This window comes from Callorhinus ursinus, unplaced genomic scaffold, assembly GCF_003265705.2.
Source record: "Callorhinus ursinus isolate GAN/ISIS: 27379988/994484 unplaced genomic scaffold, GSC_fseal_2.0 scaffold22, whole genome shotgun sequence".
NCBI lineage: Eukaryota > Metazoa > Chordata > Mammalia > Carnivora > Otariidae > Callorhinus > Callorhinus ursinus.
In genome coordinates, this window is record NW_027397084.1 from 3,100,757 (window position 1) to 3,122,743 (window position 21,987).

Below are 21,987 nucleotides of genomic sequence, written 5' to 3' on the forward strand. Positions count from 1 at the left end.
AGCCTGCTTCTCCCTCTGCCTCCCTCTCTCTCTCTGTCTCTCATGAATAAATAAATAAAATCTTTAAAAAAAAAAAATAAAAATTTTAAAGTTTAAAGGTAGTGGTTTCCACCTGCATCATTGTCATTTGGTGAACTTTTAAAAACATAGGTACCAGGGCTTCTCCAGGAGATCTGAGTCAGTAAGCTGGAGTATGGAAAGGGTAATTCTGGAATCTGAGTTTTTAAAAATTAATTAATTTTTAAAAAATGTTTCTTTTTTTATTTTTAAGATTTTATTTATTTATTTGACAGAGAGAGACACAGCGAGTGAAGGAACACAAGCAGGGGGAATGGGAGAGGGAGAAGCAGGCTTCGCGCTGAGCAGGGAGCCTGATGTGGGGCTCGATCCCAGGACCCTGGGATCATGACCTGAGCCGAAGGTAGATGCTTAAAGACTGAGCCACCCAGGCGCCCCTGAGTTTTTTTTTAAAGTTCCCTTGTGATTCCACTGGACAGCCTTATATAGGAATTACTCTAAGGCATCAGTAATGAAATCTGTTTTACTCTGGGAGCCATGGAAATGTATTGGAAGAGAGAAATAGAGGGGAAAAAGGTGTATCTAATTGAGATTATCAATTTCTTTATAATTAAATAGTAGTCTTTATAATAGTTTTTCATGATTGGTGCTGTGCCAGCTAGTTACGATGATGAAGGATATAATTATATGATAAATATCCTTTACCTGTTATATTTTATTTAGTTCTTCTCAACATTCCTGTGAAATAGGACTTGTTATTCTCTTTTTATAGATGATAAACATGCCCAGGGAGGGTAAATAAATTATCCAGGGTCACATAGCTAGCAAGTGATGGGCCTAGTTTTTAACTTCGGTTTTTCTGACTTCAAAACCCAAGCTATTACCATTATGTTCTGCTATATAATGATTTACATTTATGGTTTTTCTCTTCTTAAGCAATACAGTGTGTCTCTCACATACCTTGCTTATGTTGGAGAACTTAGTTTTTCTTCTCTTTATTTTTGCAGATGAACTTGAGATGCTTTCTGAAGCTAGAGCCCGTCTGGCAAATACTCAGGGAAAGAAAGCCAAGAGGAAAGCAAGAGAGAAGCAATTGGAAGAAGCAAGGTGTGGTTGTTTCCATCTATAGTTGAACAATTAGTCTGTGCATTTTTAGGCCCAGTAAAACTGATATATCAATTCTGTTGGGTGAGTAATAATTAGAATTGTCCAATTCCAATTACGCTAATATTCTTTAGTTCCTTTATATTTTGGAAAAGTTTTTTAAAGTTTATTTTTTTAAATGTTTTATTTATTCATGAGAGTCAGAGAGAGAGAGAGAGAGAGAAAGAGAGGCAGAGGGAGAGGGAGAAGCAGGCTCCCCGCAGAGCAGGGAGCTTGATGCCGGACTCGATCCCAGGACTCTGGGATCATGACCTGAGCTGAAGGCAGACGCTTAACCATCTGAGCCACCCAGGCGCCCTAAAGTTTATTTTTTTAGTAATCTCTACACCCAGCATGGGGCTTGAACTCACAACCCCAAGATCAAAGAGTTGCATGCTCCTCTAACTGAGCCAACCAGGCACCCCATACTTTGGAAAAGTCTTATTTTCCCCCTTAACCATTGTAGAATAGATACAGGGGAAAAATGTAGTTGAAAAGATGTTGTAAGAAGTAAAAGATGCTGGCAGCGGTAATGTCCAGATAGTCATTTGATATGTTAATTTGTTCTGTTAACATAGGAGAGCTTCATTTGTTATAGCCATCTTGGAGTCAGATGGCTAGAGGACACACAAGGCTATGTGACTTTTGCATGATTGCCACTTAATCTTTTTGATTAGTATTGTGCAGGCACTGGCTGTGAAATAGGAAACTTGGCTGAATGTAGAAGGAGTTAATGAGGCTTGAACCAAATTTTAGGCTCTCAGAAATTTTCATTTAAAAAGTGAGTGGAATTAAGTATTGCTGTCTGTTCAAGGTTTTCTCCACTTTCCCCTTCCTTTTTCCTTTTGGTTAGATCCATGATTGATATAATTTCTAATGGCCCAGAAACCAAGATGAAGTGGATAAAAGGAAAATAATTCTGTATAAGAGCTTATTAGCTTTTGGAATTCAGGCATTGGAATAACCTTCTCAGCCTTCACAGCTGCCTTTTTGGTCCCCATACTGGGAAGTGCTTCCTGACTTGATGACTAGCATGTGATAGTTTCCCTAGTAATGACTCTGAGGTTCCAGATCCTGGGAGGGAGGATTCATGCTTGAGGATGCTTGTTGGCATAGCTGGCCAGTCACTAGACCAAAATAGTTACCTAAGGGGGGTATGAATGGCCTGGAACAGTAAACCAAGAGGAGATGCTCAATTTTCTCCCCAGTTTCAGTCGTTTTTCTCTTTTTTACACTATTTAAGATTAAGTAATGTGAGTAGAGTTGAAAAAAATTCACTTTTTCATTTTTGTCCATTGGTGTTTGGAGACCAAATATTTTGAGCCTTTTAACCATGTAGATTGGGCCAAGGATGCTTCTCTCTGGGTATAACTGGTATTGCTTGCTTTAAATACTGTTCTGCAGATTTAAATCTGTACTATCTCGTAGATTTTCTTGTAGAATCTATAAGTCTTAACTTGTGTTGTACGTGTATCTTAGATTGGTTTGTATGCAAAATACATTACAGGCCTGTTTCCTTTTTTAATGCTAAATTACAGATCTGTTTTAAAGCTTTTTATTGATTATAAAAGTAATACACTTTTCCTCCCATGTTGTACTATTTTCTCTTTGGGGGGAGTGGTTGATACGATGCTTTATGGCTTGGTTTTATTCACTTAGCGTGATATTGTAAAGGTTTTCTGATGTCATTTGAAGTCTTTATTTCCCTTATTTAAAGAATGAAATTACTTTACTTTGTAAATGTTTCCTTGCAGACCTTTCTTATAATGCAGAGCTGCATTTATGTGTCTACATACACACGCAGTAACATTTGTATAAAATTGGATCATATTGTATATGCTGTTTTGATGAGAAGTTAGCTGTTAATCTTATTGGAGTTCCCTTGTAAGCCATGAAATCATCTTTTCTCTTGCTGCTTTCAAGATTTTCTCCTTGTCTTTGGCTTTTAGCATTTTTAGCATGATGTTTGTTTGCGGATTTCTTTATTTTGTCTGACCTGGAGTTTGTTGATTGTTCTGGATGTGTAGGTTCAGTAAATTTGGGGAATTTTCAGCCATTATTTCTTTGAATATTTTATTCTCCTTTCTCTTTCTTTTTTTTGGTATTCCTATTGTGCACATGTTGGTTCACTTAATGATGCCCCATATTTCTGTGAGGCTCTGTTCCTGTTTCATTTTCTCCTTTTTTCCAGATTGTATAATCTTTACCCAATTCTTCTGTAGGTTCACACCTACTGTTGAGCCCCTCTAGTGAAGTTTTCCTTTTAGCTTTATACTTTTCAACTCCACAGTTTGTATTTGGTTATTTCTGTCTCTTTACTGATTTTCATCATACCTTCCTTTGCTTCTTTAATCACAGTTTCCTTTTGTTTTTTGTTGAAGTCTGTCTACTAAATCTGACAGCTGGTGGTTCTCACTGGCAGTTTCTGTTGCCATCTGTTGCCAGCTTTTTTCTGGTGTATGGTCATGCTTTCCTGTTTCTTTGTGTGTTTCAAATTTTTTTGTTGGGAACTAGACACTTTAGATGGTATATTGGAGCAATTCTGGGTACCATGTTCTCCCTACCCCCAACTTATTATATTATTTGTTTGCTTGTTTAGTGACTGTGGGTTATTTTAGTGAAGTCTCTTCTCTCCTTCCCTCCCCTCAGAAATGTAAAGCCTCTGATGTTGCTCCTCATGGAGGCTGCGGTCTTGGGTATGCCCACAGTCACCCTGGGATGATGTGGTTTTGACCATACTTTGACATCTTTTTCCCTGGCTGCACCCAGTTTTTAAACTCTTCTAATTGCCAGCTGATTGCTGTATTGTTTTCAACAATGTCGTGGGGCACAAATTGTTCCACAAACTGATCCAGTTACACTTGGGCTCCTTGGAAGGGATAGTTTCAGAATTAACCTTCAGGTCAGGTATTTGTTCTGACCCCAGGAAGGCCCTCCCATTTTTTTCTTTCTTTGTTTCTCTCTGGCAAACTAGTGGGCCTGTAGTTTAGCCTGTATCTTCAGTGAATCTGCCAGTTTCTTCCCTGTTACCGTTCACAAGTTCCACTGTTCTTGAGAGTGCTCTTAGGCTTGAACATTTTCTCCATACTCTGTGGCAAATGAAGTCAGTTTCTTTTGGGGGAGAATTGGAGTTCTCTGTTCTACGCCTGGGCTCTGGTGTGTTTGTCTTTGAATGACATCCTCACCGTAGGAGCTGAATGCTAGGTGTGGGCAGCAACCGCAGGTCTCCATGGCTTGCTTCTCCTACTATGGAAGCCTCATCCCTCAAGCTGGGGCAAGGGCTACTTACTGGAGCACCAATATTCTTAACAGCATTGTCCCAAGGTAGAGCCTCTATTTGGGCAGAAGAAGGAAGTGGCCCCGGTCTGGGCAACGCTTGTTGGAATTTAGCCTCTGCAACAGGTTTCTGGAGGCAGGATGGGAATTGCTGATGTTCTGCCCCTCCTGGAATGAAAGCCCTCCTATTGGGAACTAGAGCTGGGGGCGGGGGGGGGGGAGAACCTTGTGTTTTTGGCTGCATCAGTGTGGAGTAGAGTTTCTATCTCCCAGACCTGAGAGGGGGTAAGAGAAGAGGAAATGGGTCTTAATTCAGCTACCACGCTTTTTTTAAACTGAATTTTACTAGATAGGTAGCTGGGGCGCAGGGATGCAAGAGCACCCAGCTCCGGGGGGTTCCCAAATAGACCAGGTTTGGCCACTCGCTGCCAACAAAATCCCAAAGGCAGAGAATGAGTGGTGGTGAATCACGAAAGGAATTATTTCGGTGAGGCCATCACCAGGGAGACCACGGACTGGCATCTCAAAGACTGTCTCCAAAGTGCCGAAAATATTTCCGGGTTTATGTAAGGAAAATGTGGGACAGAGGTCAGTGGGTACGTGCAGGTGGGCGGGAAAGGGCAGGTGGATCGCTGTCTAGGAGTCACTGACACAGGGTCTCGCTGGCTCAGGGCAGCCATTATTGCTTGAGGGGGTGGTTGCTTTGCCTGCAGGATCTTTTGTCTGAGTTAAGAGATAAGCTGGAAAGAAGACCTTAATCAATTAGAAAGTACAGACTGAGGCACGCCTGGGTGGCTCAGTAGTTAAGTGTCTGCCTTGGGCTTGGGTCATGATCTCAGGGTCCTGGGATTGAGCCCCACGAGCCCCACGTCTCCCTCTCCCACTCCCCTTGGCTTGTGTTCCCTCTCTCGCTGTGTCTCTCTCTCTCTCAAAAAATAAAATCTTTAAAAAGAAAGTACAGACTGATGTCACCATGGGGGTAGTTGAAATCCTCCTTTAGATTTTCTTGAATAAATGTTTCTTCATGTGTTGTATCTCCTGAGGATCCTTTCCAGAGACTTAAATATTTTTCCTTTCCAGAGACTTTTAAACGTTTTTTTTTCTAATTTTCGTCAACATACAGGAGCAGTGGGTGTCTGGGTGGCTCAGTTGTTAAGCGTCTGCCTTCAGCTCAGGTCATGATCCCAGGGTCCTGGGATTGAGCCTCGCATCGGGCTCCCTGCTCCGCGGGAGGCCTGCTTCTCCCTCTCCCATTCCCCCTGCTTGTGTTCCCTCTCTCGCTGTGTCTCTCTGTCAAATAAATAAAATCTTTAAAACAAAAACAAAAACTTAGAGGAGCAACTTCCAGCATGAGGCTCTGCATACTGATTTTCCCCCATTAATATTGTAAATAGCTTTTCTCATTAAATCATTAAAATTATAGCATTATGGGAAAGCACAAAAAAGTAAAGATGAAATGAAATTCCAACCTCCAGTGATTATTACTGTTAATATTTTGGTAGACATGTTTCACATCTTATATGCATATGTTCACTGATATCCATATAATTTTTTACACGTTGCCCTGTAACATGTGAATTTGGTAACGTTTTTGACACACCAGTGTGTCTTGAGCATCTTTCCGTGGCAGAGTAGATTTACAGTTGTTTTTTTTTTTTTTTAAGGTTAGGCAGATGGCTGTGTAATATCCTATCTTACAGCTATGCCGTGAATGCTCTTAACTAATTTCTTACTGTTGGATGTCTGGATTGTGTCTGGTTACCAGCTAATGAACAGTGCTTGGTGAAGTCTTGTAGCTAAGACCTTGTTCATGGTATTTATTTTTTTAGGCTAAAGGCTGAGGAGTGAAATTTTTGGGTTAAAAAATATGAGAAACTTTAGGGGTTTTAATGTGTATTTCCAAATTCTCTTTGGGGAAGCTTTACCAATTTACTTTCCATTACCAGTGTGGGTGATTGTCCACTTTTTGCACGCTTGCCGTTAAAACAAAACAAAAAAACTAAAGGCTACTAATGAGATATGCAGAATTGGTACTTGACTTAATTTGTGATTCTTAGCTAAGTATACCTTTTATCATTTTGGCTATTTGCATCTTTTTACTTAATGAACTATTTATTTCCTTCTGCTTTTTTTCTCCCCTTAGGATACATTAAAAAAAAAACAAAAAACCTGCATAGATTGTTTATATCTAACCATTGCCAATATTAATTGCAAATGTTTTTCCTGTTATTTGCCTGTTAATTTTGTTTCATGATTTAAAAAAATAGTGGTATAGAGATATAAAATTTAAAATTCAAAGCTGTTGGGGCAGCCACCTGGCTCAGTTGGTAGAACATGCAACTTGATCTCGGGGTCGTGAGTTCAAGCCCCGCATTGGGTGTAGAAATTACTTAAAATAAAATGTTAAAAAAAATGCAAAGCTGTTGATCTTTAGCTTTGTCCTTTATTTAATTTATATCAAGTGAATATATTCCCATCCAGAGACCAGACACATATTTACTTGTAGTTCCTTCTGGTTTTTCTTTTTGCTTTCTTTTTGCTTGTGTGTATAACCTTTAAATCAGAAGGGGAATTCCATTCTTCAGTGTTTTGGTGAATGGTGTGAGGTGAGGATTTAAATAAATATTTCTTCCCCAAATAACTAGATAGTTTTCTTCACTCTGTTTCTTCACAAAATTACATGGTATGTGATTTTGAAAGTGATCTTGGGTTCGTTTTCTTCAGGCGCCTTGCAGCCCTCCAGAAGAGAAGAGAACTTCGAGCAGCTGGTATAGAAATTCAGAAGAAGAGAAAAAAGAAGAGAGGAGTTGATTATAATGCTGAAATCCCATTTGAAAAAAAGCCTGCTCTTGGTTTCTATGATACTTCGGAGGAAAACTACCAGGCTCTTGATGCAGATTTCAGAAAATTAAGACAACAGGATCTTGATGGGGAACTAAGATCGTAAGTCGCCTTTCTGATTTTGAAAATGAAAAAGTATAGTAGGAATTTTATGGAGGGCCATGCATTATCCTTGTCAGAGCCAGATTTTTATTATGTAGGACAATGTGGCCTACATAGTGTTTTTATTTATTTACTGGATTCACCTTTCTGAGAAAACCGGTGACCCTTGCTCTCATTTTTTGGCACAAAAGGGTGTTTGCATCTCTTGAAATGTCAGCACTTGGCTCTGTGTACTGTCTGCTCACTGAGTCACCATCTTAACGTTTATGCACGTTTGTGAGCGGGTTAGTTATTTTACTAATGGCCTGAGGAATCTGTCAAAATTTGGTCTGTTTCTTTTTGTCTTTCCTAGTGAAAATTTTATCTTGTTTTTCTTAGAAAGAAATTAAAAGAAAAAAGTTACTGATGAATACTTAAATCTTTTTAACTAATGGGGATAAGTGTGTTTATAAAATGTTTGTCTAAGGGTGCAGAGGATTTTGCCTATTTTTAGGGATTTTTAGGGTTTCTCCATTCTTGCATCTGAATATTATGGGGAGAACCTTTTCTGATTGTCAGAGAGTTTTGGTTTTCTACTCCCTCAATGACCTTCCATTTTTGTTGACATGAATCGGTACTAAATGACAGATGTCAGGCACTGTGAAACAGGATTTTCTTGGATGTACTCCATTAAATTTATTTCTCAAATTAAAACCTTGTTTTAGGTAGCCTGTGCAAATGAAGAGGTTGAAGTGGGAGCGGATCGTCTGGAAGGGGCAGGCTAGAAGGGGAAGAGACGTGCAGACTGGGAGGAGGCATTCTTGGAGCTTTCAGAGGTGGCCTTGAGCCTGGTGTTCGTAATTAATTGTCAGGACTTAAATATCCTTTAAAAAAATTTGTGAATTAAAAAGAATCATAATGGAAAAAAAGAATCATAACGAACAATTGAAGAACAGATTTTTGAAGATTTTGTTTATTTGAGAGAGAGAGTGGGAGCAGGAACCAAGGGAGAGGGACAAGCTGACTCCCCACTGAGCGTGGAGCCCTATGAGGAGCTTGATTCCACAACCCCAAGATCATGACCTGAGCCGAAATCAAGAGTCAGATGCTCAACTGACTGCACCATCCAGGTGCCCCAAAGAACAGTTTTGTTTTATTTTATTTTATTTTATTTTATTTTATTTTTTAAAGATTTTATTTATTTGAGAGAGAGAGAATGAGATAGAGCACGAGAGGGAAGAGGGTCAGAGGGAGAAGCAGACTCCCTGCTGAGCAGGGAGCCCGATGTGGGACTCGATTGTGGGACTCCAGGATCATGACCCGAGCCGAAGGCAGTCGCCCAACCAACTGAGCCAAAGAACAGTTTTAAAAGGAAATTTAAAAATTCAATTTTTTTTTTTTAAAGATTTTATTTATTTGACAGAGAGAGACAGTGAGAGCAGGAACACAGGGGGAGTGGGAGAGGGAGAAGCAGGCTTCCCGCTGAGCAGGGAGCCCAATGTGAGACTCGATCCCAGGACCCTGGGATCATGACCTGAGCCAAAGGCAGACGCTTAACGACTGAGCCACCCAGGCACCCTAAAAATTCAATGTTTTAATCCCATCTTGTCATATAATTATTTCCCATTTGTATGCTTGTCACCTTCATTTTCATATGTGTGTACACGTACTTTTATAAGAGTATTAGCATGATGTAGGAGTAGTTTTGTTTTCCTTTTGAAATTATACATAACATTTTGTTTATCATCATAGTCTTTAGGCTTAACGTATGGTACATAAGTTGCTTAGTACTGTATTTTTATTTTCTTAATAATTCTATTGCTATTCTAAGCTGTATTCCTCTTGAATATAGTGGGTAAGTGATGGTTTAGGGCACAACTTAATGTATTTGGATTTTGTCTTTTTATCAGTAATTTTCTTAGGAATGGGATTATTTTGTTCAAAGTGTATGAGTTTTTATATGGCTTTTACTGTTACTGATTATATGTAACTTTACAAAATCTCTTACCTACTTTGATTCATGATAGTGAAAAAGAAGGAAGAGACAGAAAAAAAGACAAGCAACATTTGAAAAGGAAAAAAGAATCTGATTTACCATCAGCTATTCTTCAGACTAGTGGTGTTTCTGAATTTACTAAAAAGAGAAGCAAACTAGTACTTCCTGCTCCTCAGGTAATCTGTTAAAGCAGTTTTTCATTGTGTGAACTCATATCTTTATCATTTATCTAGCAAGCAAATGTTTGAGGGTTTATGTGCCAGGTTTTTCCTAGGTGTTGGGTGCCCTTAAGTTCACAGTGTAATAGATGAGCCACATAAAAATAAGTCCTTATGATATAGTGTGATAAACAAGTAACACCTTCTCTGTATAACTTATATCAGGCCTTAAACTGTTCTTGTGATGGTTTAATTGTCAGCTTTTAGCAATTTGCAAGCGGGTTAGGGCTCCTGGCCTCTTATTGACTAGCATAAAGGTGATATTTGGCTTTGTAGACTTTAGGCTGCTTTCTTTTTTAAAGATTTTATTTATTTATTTGAGAGAGAGAGTGCGTGCTCGCGTGAGTATGAGTTGGGGGAGGGGCAGAGTAGGAGGTGGAGGGACAAGCAGACTCTGTGCTGAGTGCAGAGCCTGATATGGGGCTCCTTCTCATGACCCTGAGATCATGACCTGAACTGAAAGCAAGAGTTGGAGGTTTTAACCTACTGTGGCATGCAGGTGTCCCTCCTTTTATTTAAAGTAGGCTCCAAGATGAGTGTGGAGTCCAGTGCTGCGCAGCATGGAGCCCAGTGCTGCCCAGCGTGGAGCCCAATGCCAGGCTTGAACTCAACCCTGAGATCAAAACCTGGGCTGAGATCAGGAGTCAGATGCTTAACTGACTGAGCCACCAAGGTGCCTCCTAGGATGCTTTCTTATAGGGAATGTTTTATTGTGTCATACTTCTCTTTTTGAGACAACACTGTGAAAATTAATGTGGGAGTTGTGGAGAAGAGAAAGAAACATACTGTCATTCAGTTTATCCAGGCTCTCTTCCTTTGACTTAATTATAGTTGGTCAAAACTATGGGAGTTCTCAATAAGCTCTTGTTTTATTTTGAGTAGTATAGCTCTGTAGGATTGGATGGTTTAATGGAGCAGAGGGATGGAGCTAGGGGGACAGAAGAGATTCTTTCTCCAAATGATGTGCTGGCTGCATCAACACAAAATTCTTGGGTATAAACATGACATAAATTTGTCAGATGTCATTCCAAGTAGTGATATTTCTTAAATTAAGAGTTTGCCTGTAACTTTTTTTCTTAGTTCTCCTTAGAATGCTTATTTTTGTAAAATTACCAAGGGTAACGCCTTTTGATTTTTCTCAGGGATCTTGTGGCTCAGTGGACTGATTTTTTTAAAAGAATTTATTTATTTATTTAAAGATTTTATTTATTTATTTGACAGAGAGACACAGCGAGAGAGGGAACACAAGCAGGGGAAGTGGGGGAGGGAGAAGCAGGCTTCCTGCTGAGCAGGGAGCCCGGTGTGGGGCTCGATCCCAGGACCCTAGGATCATGACCTGAGCCGAAGGCAGATGCCCAACGACTGAGCCACCCAGGCGCCCCTAAAGTTTTTATTTATTTATTTGACACAGAGAGGGAGTGGGGGAGAGAGCAAGCACAAGCAGGGGCAGCGGCAGGCAAAGGGAGAAGCAGGTCCCTCTTGAGCAAAGAGCCTGATGTGGGGCTCCATCCCAGGACCCTGGGATCACGACCTGAGCGGAATGCAGCCTCTTAACTGACTGAGCCACCCAGATGCCCCTGGACTCTGATTTTTTTTTTTTTAAAGATTTTATTTACTTATTTGACAGAGACAGCAAGAGAGGGAACACAAGCAGGGGAGTGGGAGAGGGAGAAGCAGGCTTCCCACTGAGCAGGGACCCTGATGTGGGGCTACATCCCAGGACCCCGGGATCATGACCTGAGCCAAAGGCAGACGCCTAATGACTGAGCCACCCAGGCGCCCCTGGACTCTGATACTTTAATTGGCTTTCAGTCCACTCCCCCTTTGATAGTTTTGTACAAACACGATTATTTTATGTTCTTGGTTTATTAATGTTAGTTGGTTTGAAAGAATTTCATTATGGAAATATAAGACTTTACGGCTTGATAGTATATCATATATGGAATTTTTTCCCATATTATATAGGGTAGACTTTTAAAAACTTTATCATAGAAATTTTCAAATCCACAAATAGTAAAGAAAGTAGTACCCCTGTGTACTCATCACACAGCTTCAGCAATTCATCTTTCTGGAATGTGGAAGTTTGAAGCTATGTTATTGTCTGGTTAAAATATTGCTGTATGGTGATAACTGTGTCTTTTTAGATTTCAGATGCAGAACTCCAGGAGGTTGTGAAAGTGGGCCAAGCAAGTGAAATTGCTCGTCAGACTGCTGAGGAATCTGGCATAACAAATTCTGCCTCCAGTACTCTTTTGTCTGAGTACAATGTAACCAACAACAGCATTGCTCTCAGAACACCTCGCACACCAGCTTCCCAGGATAGAATTCTGCAGGTAAGCTGTCATATAGTAGCGTGAGCCTTTCATCTTGTCCTTGAAAGTGTCATGAAGGAGGACAGTATGAGATTTGGTGTGTTTTTTTTAGGGTAAACAGTTTAAAACTGAGTCCTGAATGCATAGATTCTAGAGATTTTATTAGGGAAGCTAAATTAGCAGATTAATTATGTGGTTTCATTTCTACATTTATTAATTCATAGGTTTTTTTTCTCAAAGCCAGCTCTTCCTCTTTTATTAATCTTTAGTACTGTTACTAAAGCACAGTGTTTCAAAATTTCATATTGCCTAGCAATCCTAGAAAGCAGATGTATGTAGCCTGGGGTTTGTTTTTTTTTTTTTTTTTAATTTTAGTTAACATATAGTCAGTATTGGTTTCAGGAGTTGTAGTAGTGATTTTTAAAACTTCTTGCATTTCTGTACTTAGGTTGGGACAGGCTGCCATCAGGACTGTTTTCCTCTCTCCTACTAAACACATGGGATGTGTAGTTCTGTGTGTTCCTAATTAGGGAGTTTATATGCCAGAGGATAGCTACACTTAACAAAATACTTGATCACCCTTACATCTCATTTCCTCTTCTCTGATAGTCAGAAATATAATTTTACTTTATTTTATTTTTATTTTTAGAGAGCGAGTGCACACAAGTGGCGGTATGGAGGGGCAGAGTGGGGCGGGGGGAGAGAATCTTAAGCCTGATGCAGGGCTCGATCCCACGACCCTGAGATCATGACCAAAGCTGAAGTCAAGAGTCGGATGCCTAACTGTCCCACCCAGGCACCCCCAGAAATATAATTTTAAGGTATTGATTTGGAGTCAAAAAGTTCCTGTAAACTTAGTAAGAGAAACAATTGTGCTCCTCATTGCTTGCTGTCACTCTTTGTTTTTGCCACCTTACTGCTAGGATACTTGTTACTTATTGATTTATTTTTAGTTTTAGCCTTTTTTCCACTTGGGAATTTGAACATTTGGCTCTCACACCCTCTTCTTCTACCATGCATACGCACTCTTTACATCATATTCCGTTATGGTTATATCATAATTTTGGTTAGCTCTGTATTCATGGTTTATCTTATGACTGTGTAAACCATATTCATTAATGAGCCTACAAAGTGCCTTATGATAACTATACTACACATTATTAGGTTTTTCTTTGAGTTAATGCTTATTTTATTCAGATGCTAAATTTTCTGATTACTTAGCAGGAATTTAACTCTAGACTTGACACTATCTTTGTAAATCTCCTGTAATGTGATCAAATTTTAGATGTTTTTAGCTTTTTGACTAAGTCTTTCCCAGAATTTGTGGACATTCTGTTCTGGACTGATTACTCTTTAGATCTTGTTACAGCTTGTTGTCTTGATTTCCTGGCATCCTAGAAAGTCCCTTGGATTGCCTCTTCCCTGGCTCCCATGCCTTTGATTTTCTTGGTTTATGCCCTTGTTAGTGAAGCATATTCTTTAGTAACTTTCTGAGGATGGATTCATGGCAGATGGAATTTTTAAGACCTTGCATATCTATAAATTACTGTGTTATTAACTGATTGATAGTATAACCGGGTATAGAATTCCAGATTGAAGTCTTTTTTCTTTTCTTTTTTTCCCCCTTTTTAAGTAAAGAAGCTTTATACCCAACGAGGGGCTTGAACTCATGACCCTGAGATCAAGAGTTGTGTGCTCCACTGAGTCAGCCAGGCACTCCCATGTTGAAATGGTTTTTATTTACAGTTTTGAAGGCAGTGCTCCAACATCTTCTGGCTTCTGTTACAGCTATTGAGATCACCTGTTCCTTTTAGGTTGTTAATAGCAAACCCCTTTTTCTCGTCCTCTGGAAGCTTATATGACCTCTTTTTCACATGCATTATTTTTTTGGTGTGGGTCTGTTTTCAGTCACTGTGCTAGGTACTTGGTGGATCTTTTCATTCTGGAGACTGACTCATGGCCTTCGATTCTGGGACATTATTTTGAAAATTTTTGTTTCCTCCTTTCATTGGTCTATTCCTTTTTATGAACCTCAAATTTTCTTATTCCTCTCTGGTTTTCTGTTTTAATGGACCTTTTGATTTATTGCTAGGAGATTTTCTGAATTTTATCTTTGTTCAGTTTTTACTATCACATTTTAATTTTTTTAATTTTTTAAAGAGTTTATTTATTTGACAGAGAGAGATAGCGAGAGAAGGAACACAAGCAGGGGGAGTGGGAGAGGGAGAAGCAAGCTTCCTCCGGAGCAGGGAGCCCGATGCGGGGCTCGATCCCAGGACCCTGGGATCATGACCTGAGCCGAAGGCAGATGCTTAACAACTGAGCCACCCAGGCGCCCCTACTATCACATTTTTAATTTCTAAGAGCTCTTTTTAAAAATGTGTTCAATTTTTAAGTATCTTATTTAATGAATATTTTGTTTTCTTTCTCTGAGGCTATTAATGATGGTTTTGTTTTGTTCTGATAAGTTTTCTTGTCCCTGCATAGTATTTAAGTTTCTTTTGTTCTCTGTTTTTCATATTGGCTGTTTCCTCAAATATATTTTAATCTTTAGCTCTCTGCCTGTATCTGCCTATATCTAAGGGTTAAGGGCAGGGCAATTAAAAGTAGACTAGAAGCTCCTTGGGTATGGGTAAGGCCTCCTTGATTCCAGGCTGAACTGGCTGGGGGTTTCATTGGCAAATTCTTTTTTTTAAAGATTTATTTATTTGTTTTAGAGAGAGAGCTTATGCACACAGGGGGAGGAGCAAAGGGAGAGGGAGAGAATCTCAAGCACATTTCACACTGAGCATGGAACCTGATGTGGGCCTTAATCTCATGACCCTGAGATCATGACCTGAGCTGAAATCAAGAGTTGGATGCCCAACCGACTGAGCCACTCAGGTGCCCATCATTGGCAAATTCTTGATGTCAGTATTTCTACATCTTTTCTTTTGGGTTGATTTAATCAGATTCCTGAGAGAAGTGGCTTCCAATCTCCTGCCCAGAGGTATAAAGCTGGTCAGCCTTTTGGGAACCTATTTGGGGAAAAATGTTTTGTATTTGGACTAGCAAAGAGAACATACACAGGACTTCGATAATGTGAAATTCAAGGTTCTTTTCACGAATATGAACAACAGAGTAATGGAATAAGTCTTGCTCTGGTTATCTTCTTTTTGCCCCGGAACTTACCGGCTTAAAACATTTCCTTGTGCTAATGGTCTCTGTTGGTCAGGGATTTGGACAGGACACACAAAAGAATGGCTTGTCTCTGTTCCATGATGTCTAGGGCCTCAGCTAAGAAGACTCAATATTTGGGGGTATCTTGACACATATGGGCTTGAATCATCTTCTTTCCATGTCTGGTAGTTGATGCTGGCTGTAGGTTAGGTCCTTACCTGGGAATGGGGAGTAAATCTGCTTGTGGCCTCTGTATGGCTTGGGCTTTCTTTCAGCATGTGGCCTCAGAATAGTTGAACTTCTCCCATGGTGTCTCCAGGCTCCAATGGGGATGTTGTAGTGAGTATGGTGGAAAGGTGTGTTTTTGCTCACCCTCCCTTGGAAGTCAGGCAGTGTCACTTTGCTGCATTTTGTTAGTTACAGGTAATTCACAAGGCTACCTGGATTCAAAAGGAGGGGACATAGACCTCCACCTCTTGATGGGAAGCGTATCAAGGTTGAATCCTAAAAAGAGCACATGAGATGAGAGATATGGCTATGACTATCTTGAAAAATGTAGTCTCCTACAGGGCTGGAGCTGGGGATGAGGAGATTGTGGGTGCAGTGATAGTAGTGAGTGTAGAGTTGTGGTAGAGGGGCTAAAGAGAGCATTGTCAGACCTACCTAAAGAGAACAGCAAGACTTTAGAAAGGAACCCGCTCTCATGAATTTTCTCAGGAAGTGGATAGACAAATTAGTGGTATCTTAACTTCTCAGTAGAAGAAACTGAGACTTGGGCTAATGAAGACTGAATAGAGTTAGTGATAAAGCCAGACTAAAATCTGGGTGTTCTGGGGGCGCCTGGGCGGCTCAGTCAGTTAAGCATCTGACTCTTGATTTTTGGCTCAGGTCATGATCTCAGAGTCAGTGAGGTTGAGCCGTGTGTTGCGCTCTGTGTGGAGTGTGGAGCCTGCTGAAGATTCTTTCTCTCTCCCTTTGCCCTTACCCTCTCCCCTGCTCACGTGTGTGTGCACATGCTCATGCTCTCTCTCTCAGAAAAAAAAAAACAACAACTGGGTGTTCTGACATTTAGCCTAGGCTCACGTTGGGAAATTTGAGTTCTTCGTTCTTTATGATTGTAAAGAGATTTGGCACAGGTAATAGAAGATTTTGGGTCATAATAATTTCATTTCAAAACATTTCTTACCATTTAAACTTCATTCCAAAACCTCTTTGTTAGGCTGTGTTAGGCTGACAGAGGAACAGAAGTATTGAATTCTGCCATGGCCCAGAGTTCATTTTCTCTCTTGGTGTTCATTAAGAAAATGTATAAGAATTCTGTTTCCTGGGGCACCTGGGTGGCTCAGTCATTAAGTGTCTGCCTTCAGCTCAGGTCATGATTCCAGTGTCCTGGGATCGAGCCCCGCATCGGGCTCCCTGCTTGGCGGGAGGCCTGCTTCTCCCTCTCCCACTCCTCCTGCTTGTGTTCCCTCTCTCACTGTGTCTCTCTGTGTCAGATAAATAAATAAAATCTTAAAAAAAAAAAAGAATTCTGTCTCCTTTGAGATTTATATCGTAGGACCAGAAGAGAGGATTCTGCTATCCTGGCTGAACTGGTTTTTTTTTTTTTTTTTTAAAGATTTTATTTATTTGAGAGAGAGAGAATGAGAGATAGAGAGCACGAGAGGGAAGAGGGTCAGAGGGAGAAGCAGACTCCCTGCCGAGCAAGGAGCCCGATGTGGGACTCGATCCCGGGACTCCAGGATCATGACCTGAGCCGAAGGCAGTCGCTTAACCAACTGAGCCACCCAGGCGCCCCTATCCTGGCTAAACTGTTAAAACACATTTCTTTACCTTCTTGTTTCTCAGGAAGCTCAGAACCTCATGGCCCTGACCAATGTGGACACCCCATTAAAAGGTGGACTAAATACCCCTTTGCACGAGAGTGACTTCTCAGGTGTAACTCCACAGCGGCAGGTTGTACAGACTCCAAACACAGTTCTTTCTACCCCATTCAGGTATTGTGAATAAATAGATCTTTCCTGTTTTAGGAAAACTCGAATTCAAGGATTGGACATGTTTGCTTTAGTAATGTTGATAGAGAATGGAAATAAGTGTTTAACTTGCCTTTTTGATTTCTTCTCGCTCATAGTAGTAAATAACAATAATATCCAGGAATTGGTTAAAACCAAATGGAACTTTTTTTTCCCCAGAGTTTCTGATGCTGTCACCTTGTTTCTGAATACATTTTATCTGATTTAAAAGAACAAATCAGTGCACTGTTAATGATCATTTGTTGAATTTTATAAAAATTGTAGTCCTTTATCTGTGTATTACTATTGTTTTTCTCCCAGCATTTTATTTTGAAAATTTCTAACATTCAGTTAAATGGTTAAAAGAACCGGAAAACAAACATCTATGTCACTTATCACCTAGATCTACAGTTGTTAATATCTTACTGTGTTTGCTTTATCATATATCTATCTCAGTCCATCTAATTTTTTAATGCATTTCAAAGTAAGTTGCAGGTTTCTTTCCCTTCACTTCTAACACTGTCTTGTGCATATCATTAACTAGAGGTCAGAGTTCAGTCTTTGTTTACAATTTTTTTGTTTTGTTTTAAGTCACCATTTTTAAGAATTTTTAAGATAAAAATGCTGTAGAAGAAATTCATATTAAAATGAAATTTGAGCGTTTAAGGTTGGAAATCTTTGGGCTTTACTTTTAATTTTCAGTATTAGCGTCAGTCCTTCTAGTTGTTTAGTATGGGAAGCATCTCAGACTGTTGGAAGTGTACCCGACAGCAGGATCAAGAAGCATTGGCAACCAAATCCTTAAATAATATTTAGTACTTTTGCAAGGCTTGTAGGAGAGCCTGTTCCCTCTTTTTCCTGTGTATGTCTTGTCTCAACTAGATTGTAAGCTCCTTGGGGATAGGGACCATGTCTTATGATAACACCCCACCCCACCTTTGGGAACACCTGTCTGGCAGCACCACTTACCTGCAACAGAGCCAAGATACAGGAAATAAGCAACAACAACAATGAAAGGCTTTGATCAATTAAAATATAAGTTGCAGAGTCTGTGGACTTTATTCCTAAGAGAGTCTCTGCCCTCACTCAGTATATATAGGCCTGGTGTTTGGTTTCCAAACAAAATGTAAAGGGAGGAGCTATCATGCACACCCATGATAGTGGTGCTCTAGCCAACAGACCCTGGTGGTGAGGGCAAATGATAAGATGAAGACATCGAACTCAAAAAGAGTTTCTTTCCTCGGGGTCTTTGAGCATGGTGGCTGACCTCCATGTTCTTAGCCACCCTGCAGTGCGTCAAGGAAAAGTTGAAATAATGTTTGGTGGGCCTAGTTTAGCAAGGCAAGAAAATGTCAGATGTAATAAGTCATTAAAGTGAAAATACTATGTGTAAATACTAAGCTACTTGAACTAAACCTGTATTTTAACCTAGAGAGCTAACTTAAAGCCAGGTAGGGAGACAGAATTTCTGTATCTTTGTTTGTTTCTTTTATGCTTTCTTATAAAATATTGTGAAAATTATTTTCACATAAAATAGTTTATGTGAAAAACATTTGAAAGCACGATCCAGATAAAATTGGCACTTTTATTAATTGGAATTTCTGTCTTTTTAGGACTCCTTCTCATGGATCTGAAGGGTTGACTCCCCGCAGTGGGACAACTCCCAAACCAGTTATTAATTCCACCCCGGGTAGAACTCCTCTTCGAGACAAGTTAAACATTAATCCTGAGGATGGAATGGCAGACTACAGTGACCCCTCTTATGTGAAGCAGATGGTACATGTCAATTCCCTTTTAATACTCTTTTTTAAAAAAAATTGCGCTGTCTCATGGGTGCTGTATTAAAATATTTCCCCTTGTTGGTGCGTATTACATGCACCTTAAGATACTGTACACCTGCGGAAGCCAGAAAAGAATGATTGGAGGACTTGAGAAGGAGAACCTTTTGGTCTCATAAGCCTACTTATTCTTAATATGTTTGTGAATATTGATTATGCTGATAGTAATGCTCCTTGTATCTCATATGATTTTATTCTTTATCATTTACTAGTTTACTCTCTTGAATGATACTTTGTATTTCTGTAAAATAAAATTTGAGTTTGGAATGCCTCATAAATTAGGTTTTGAGCCTTGATTCCTCTGTTTGCTCTATGCTTTTAGAATAGTCTGGATCTCAAAGTTAAGTTGATGTTTATTGCTTATTTTAGTGAAGTTTTCCTTTGTATATTTTGCAAGCTGATGTAGACAGCTAATTATAAAAGCCACAGTTTTATTTCTACCCTTGTTACTGCCTTTATTATGTCACTATTGGATCTTATTATGTGATACCACAGAAAATCATTGTGAGATTTTTTTTTTTAAATTAGTTCCAACGATTTTGGCCTATTTTCACTTTACAAATTAAGTCTAACTTCATGTATAGATTTGGTTAGTTTAGAATTTTTTTTGATGCCCAAATTGATATCAACTAATGTCAACTGTGAATGGCTACATGACAACTAAACAAATGAAGAATGTAATGTGTGCAAAGTGCTGATCTGGAGACTTGAAAGGATCTAAGATCGAGTAAAGATGCCTTTGTCTTAAGGAAATTTATACTCTGGAGAGATTGGTGTACTAAACCAAGTCTGAAAATAATTGTAATATAAGAACAGAATAAGCTCTCTGAGTAAAACCAACATACTTAGGGTGGCCAAAGAAAGAAATAATCACATTTGCTGGGTGGGCACTTGGAAAGCCTTCGTTGAGGAGGTATGCTCAGAAGGAGATTGGGGGCTGTCTCAGATGGAGGCCACGATATGAGTAAGCATGAAGCATGTTCTGGACATAGCAGCTCATCGGGTCCTCACACCTACCATTCATGTAATGGAGCTGGGGGGAATGAGACTGGAAAGGTAAGCCAGGGTTGTACTGGGGAAAACTTTGGGTACCAGGCAGTTTCTTTTGGGAAATGTAGACTGTTTTCTTTGGCCATCGTATGATCTAGTAATTCCTCCCTCCCTCCCTTCCTTCCTCCCTTCCTCTCCGCCCCCTCTTCCTTCCATTTGTTTTTAAGTAAACTCTGTGCCCAACATGGGGTTTGAACTCAGGACCCCGAGATCAAGAGTTGCATGCTGTACTGACTGAGCCAGCCAGGTGCCCTATGATAATTTCTATTAAAAATACACACAAAAATTCAAGCATCTTTTCAGATTAGGTTTTATTAGTCCAAGGACAAATTGACTTTTGAACTTGTTCTTTTCATTTGCTGTTAAATTTCAATGTCAGAAATGTTTTCCATAGATGGAAATCCTGAAGGATTTTTCTGTCCCTACAGAGGTAGTTCCCAAACGTTCTATTAGAATATCCCAGAGTAATTGTATTGATCACAAATCAACGTTTTTGATAATAATTTAGAGAAGAACGTGAGATAGAAATCGAGCAAAAAACTTGTCTCAGCTCTGAAGTTAGGGATCATTTTTCTAGAATTAATATATGCTAATTATTTTTTAGAAACTCTTAAAGAATATTGGTTGAATTCTTAATGTCTATGAATTGAGAAGGACCAATTTTTTTCTACAGGAAAGAGAATCTCGTGAACATCTCCGTTTAGGGTTGTTGGGCCTTCCTGCCCCTAAGAATGACTTTGAAATTGTTCTGCCAGAAAATGCTGAGAAGGAGCTGGAAGACCGTGAAATAGATGATACTTACATTGAAGATGCTGCTGATGTGGATGCACGAAAGCAGGTAGGTAATTGTGCTAGAGGGGAAATGTGAAGTTGCTGAGTGTGTCAGTAGGCTGAAAGAATGAAGAATGGTCATTAAATTTGTCAAGATCCCTACTTAAAAAAAAAAGAAGTTTTTTCAGTACTTAAAAGGATTGCCCTAAAGTAAATTACTTACCATCATTAATAATATAGAGTCATGTAATTAATGATACACTGAGACTGTCTTGATAGGCGTTCTTAAAATGTATATATGTATGTATATGTGTATACACATAATCTTTTATTTTTATTTTTTTAAAGATTTTATTTATTTATTTGACAGAGAGAGACAACGGCGAGAGAGGGAACACAAGCAGGGGGAGTGGGAGAGGGAGAAGCATGCTTCCCGCGGAGCAGGGAGCCCGATGTAGGGCTCAATCCCAGGACACTGGGATCATGACCTGAGCCAAAGGCAGACGCTTAATGACTGAGCCACCCAGGTGCCCCTATTTTATTTTTTTTAAAGATTTTAATTTTTTATTTAGAGAGAGAGTGTGCAAGCGGGGCGGGGGGAGGAAAATTTAGAGTGTGTCAGAATAATATTAGTAACATCTTGTACTGATAATCTTATAGTTACTTGTTCATTTGCACTTACCAACCTGGTGATGTAAATAGGATAGGTATTAGCTTCATTTTTGAGGTAAGGAAATAAGCTCAGGTTAATTAACTTTCCCAGCTTTCATATTTGGAAAGGGGTGAATCTTGATCTCACACTGAGGTCATGTGACCTCAAGAATTCCTTTTAGGAATTCTTGCTGCAGTCCATTTCAGGATGATTTTAGAATTTCTAAATGTGAATAGCTTTTAGAAGTGTGAATAGCATCAATACAAATATATTTTAGAAATCACATGAATGTGCTTTTTGGTGGGTAATACAGGATAATACTTTTTGTGTTTAGTTCTCTTAGTTACTTTGCCCTACATTTACTCTTAGAAATGCTGTGAAATTCTAATGTGCTAACTCACATTATTCATGATTTAAGAATCAGGAAACAACACATTCATTGGCTGGCTTTTTAAATTAAAAATCAGTAACTTTCAGGGTGGAAGTAAGGGTTGTATTACAGGATGAATAATTGAGAGTCCTGTCTAAGTTTAGGATTCCAATTTACTTATTTTAATTTTTAAATTTTATTTTAATTCCAACAGTTAACATACAGTATAATATTAGTTTCAGGTGTACAG

At 39.4% G+C, this 21,987-nt stretch overlaps 1 protein-coding gene across 1 annotated transcript in view; it reads left to right on the top strand.

The window, feature by feature from the left end:
- The window catches only part of CDC5L (cell division cycle 5 like), a 45,617-nt gene that overhangs the window by 6,149 nt on the left and 17,481 nt on the right, over positions 1-21,987 (top strand). The window contains exons 5-11 of the mRNA XM_025890482.2: positions 1,026-1,125; positions 7,162-7,380; positions 9,387-9,531; positions 11,718-11,906; positions 16,893-17,041; positions 18,670-18,832; positions 20,618-20,782. Coding sequence (XP_025746267.1) covers positions 1,026-1,125; positions 7,162-7,380; positions 9,387-9,531; positions 11,718-11,906; positions 16,893-17,041; positions 18,670-18,832; positions 20,618-20,782 — 1,130 coding nt within the window. The remainder of the gene's footprint in view (positions 1-1,025; positions 1,126-7,161; positions 7,381-9,386; positions 9,532-11,717; positions 11,907-16,892; positions 17,042-18,669; positions 18,833-20,617; positions 20,783-21,987) is intronic.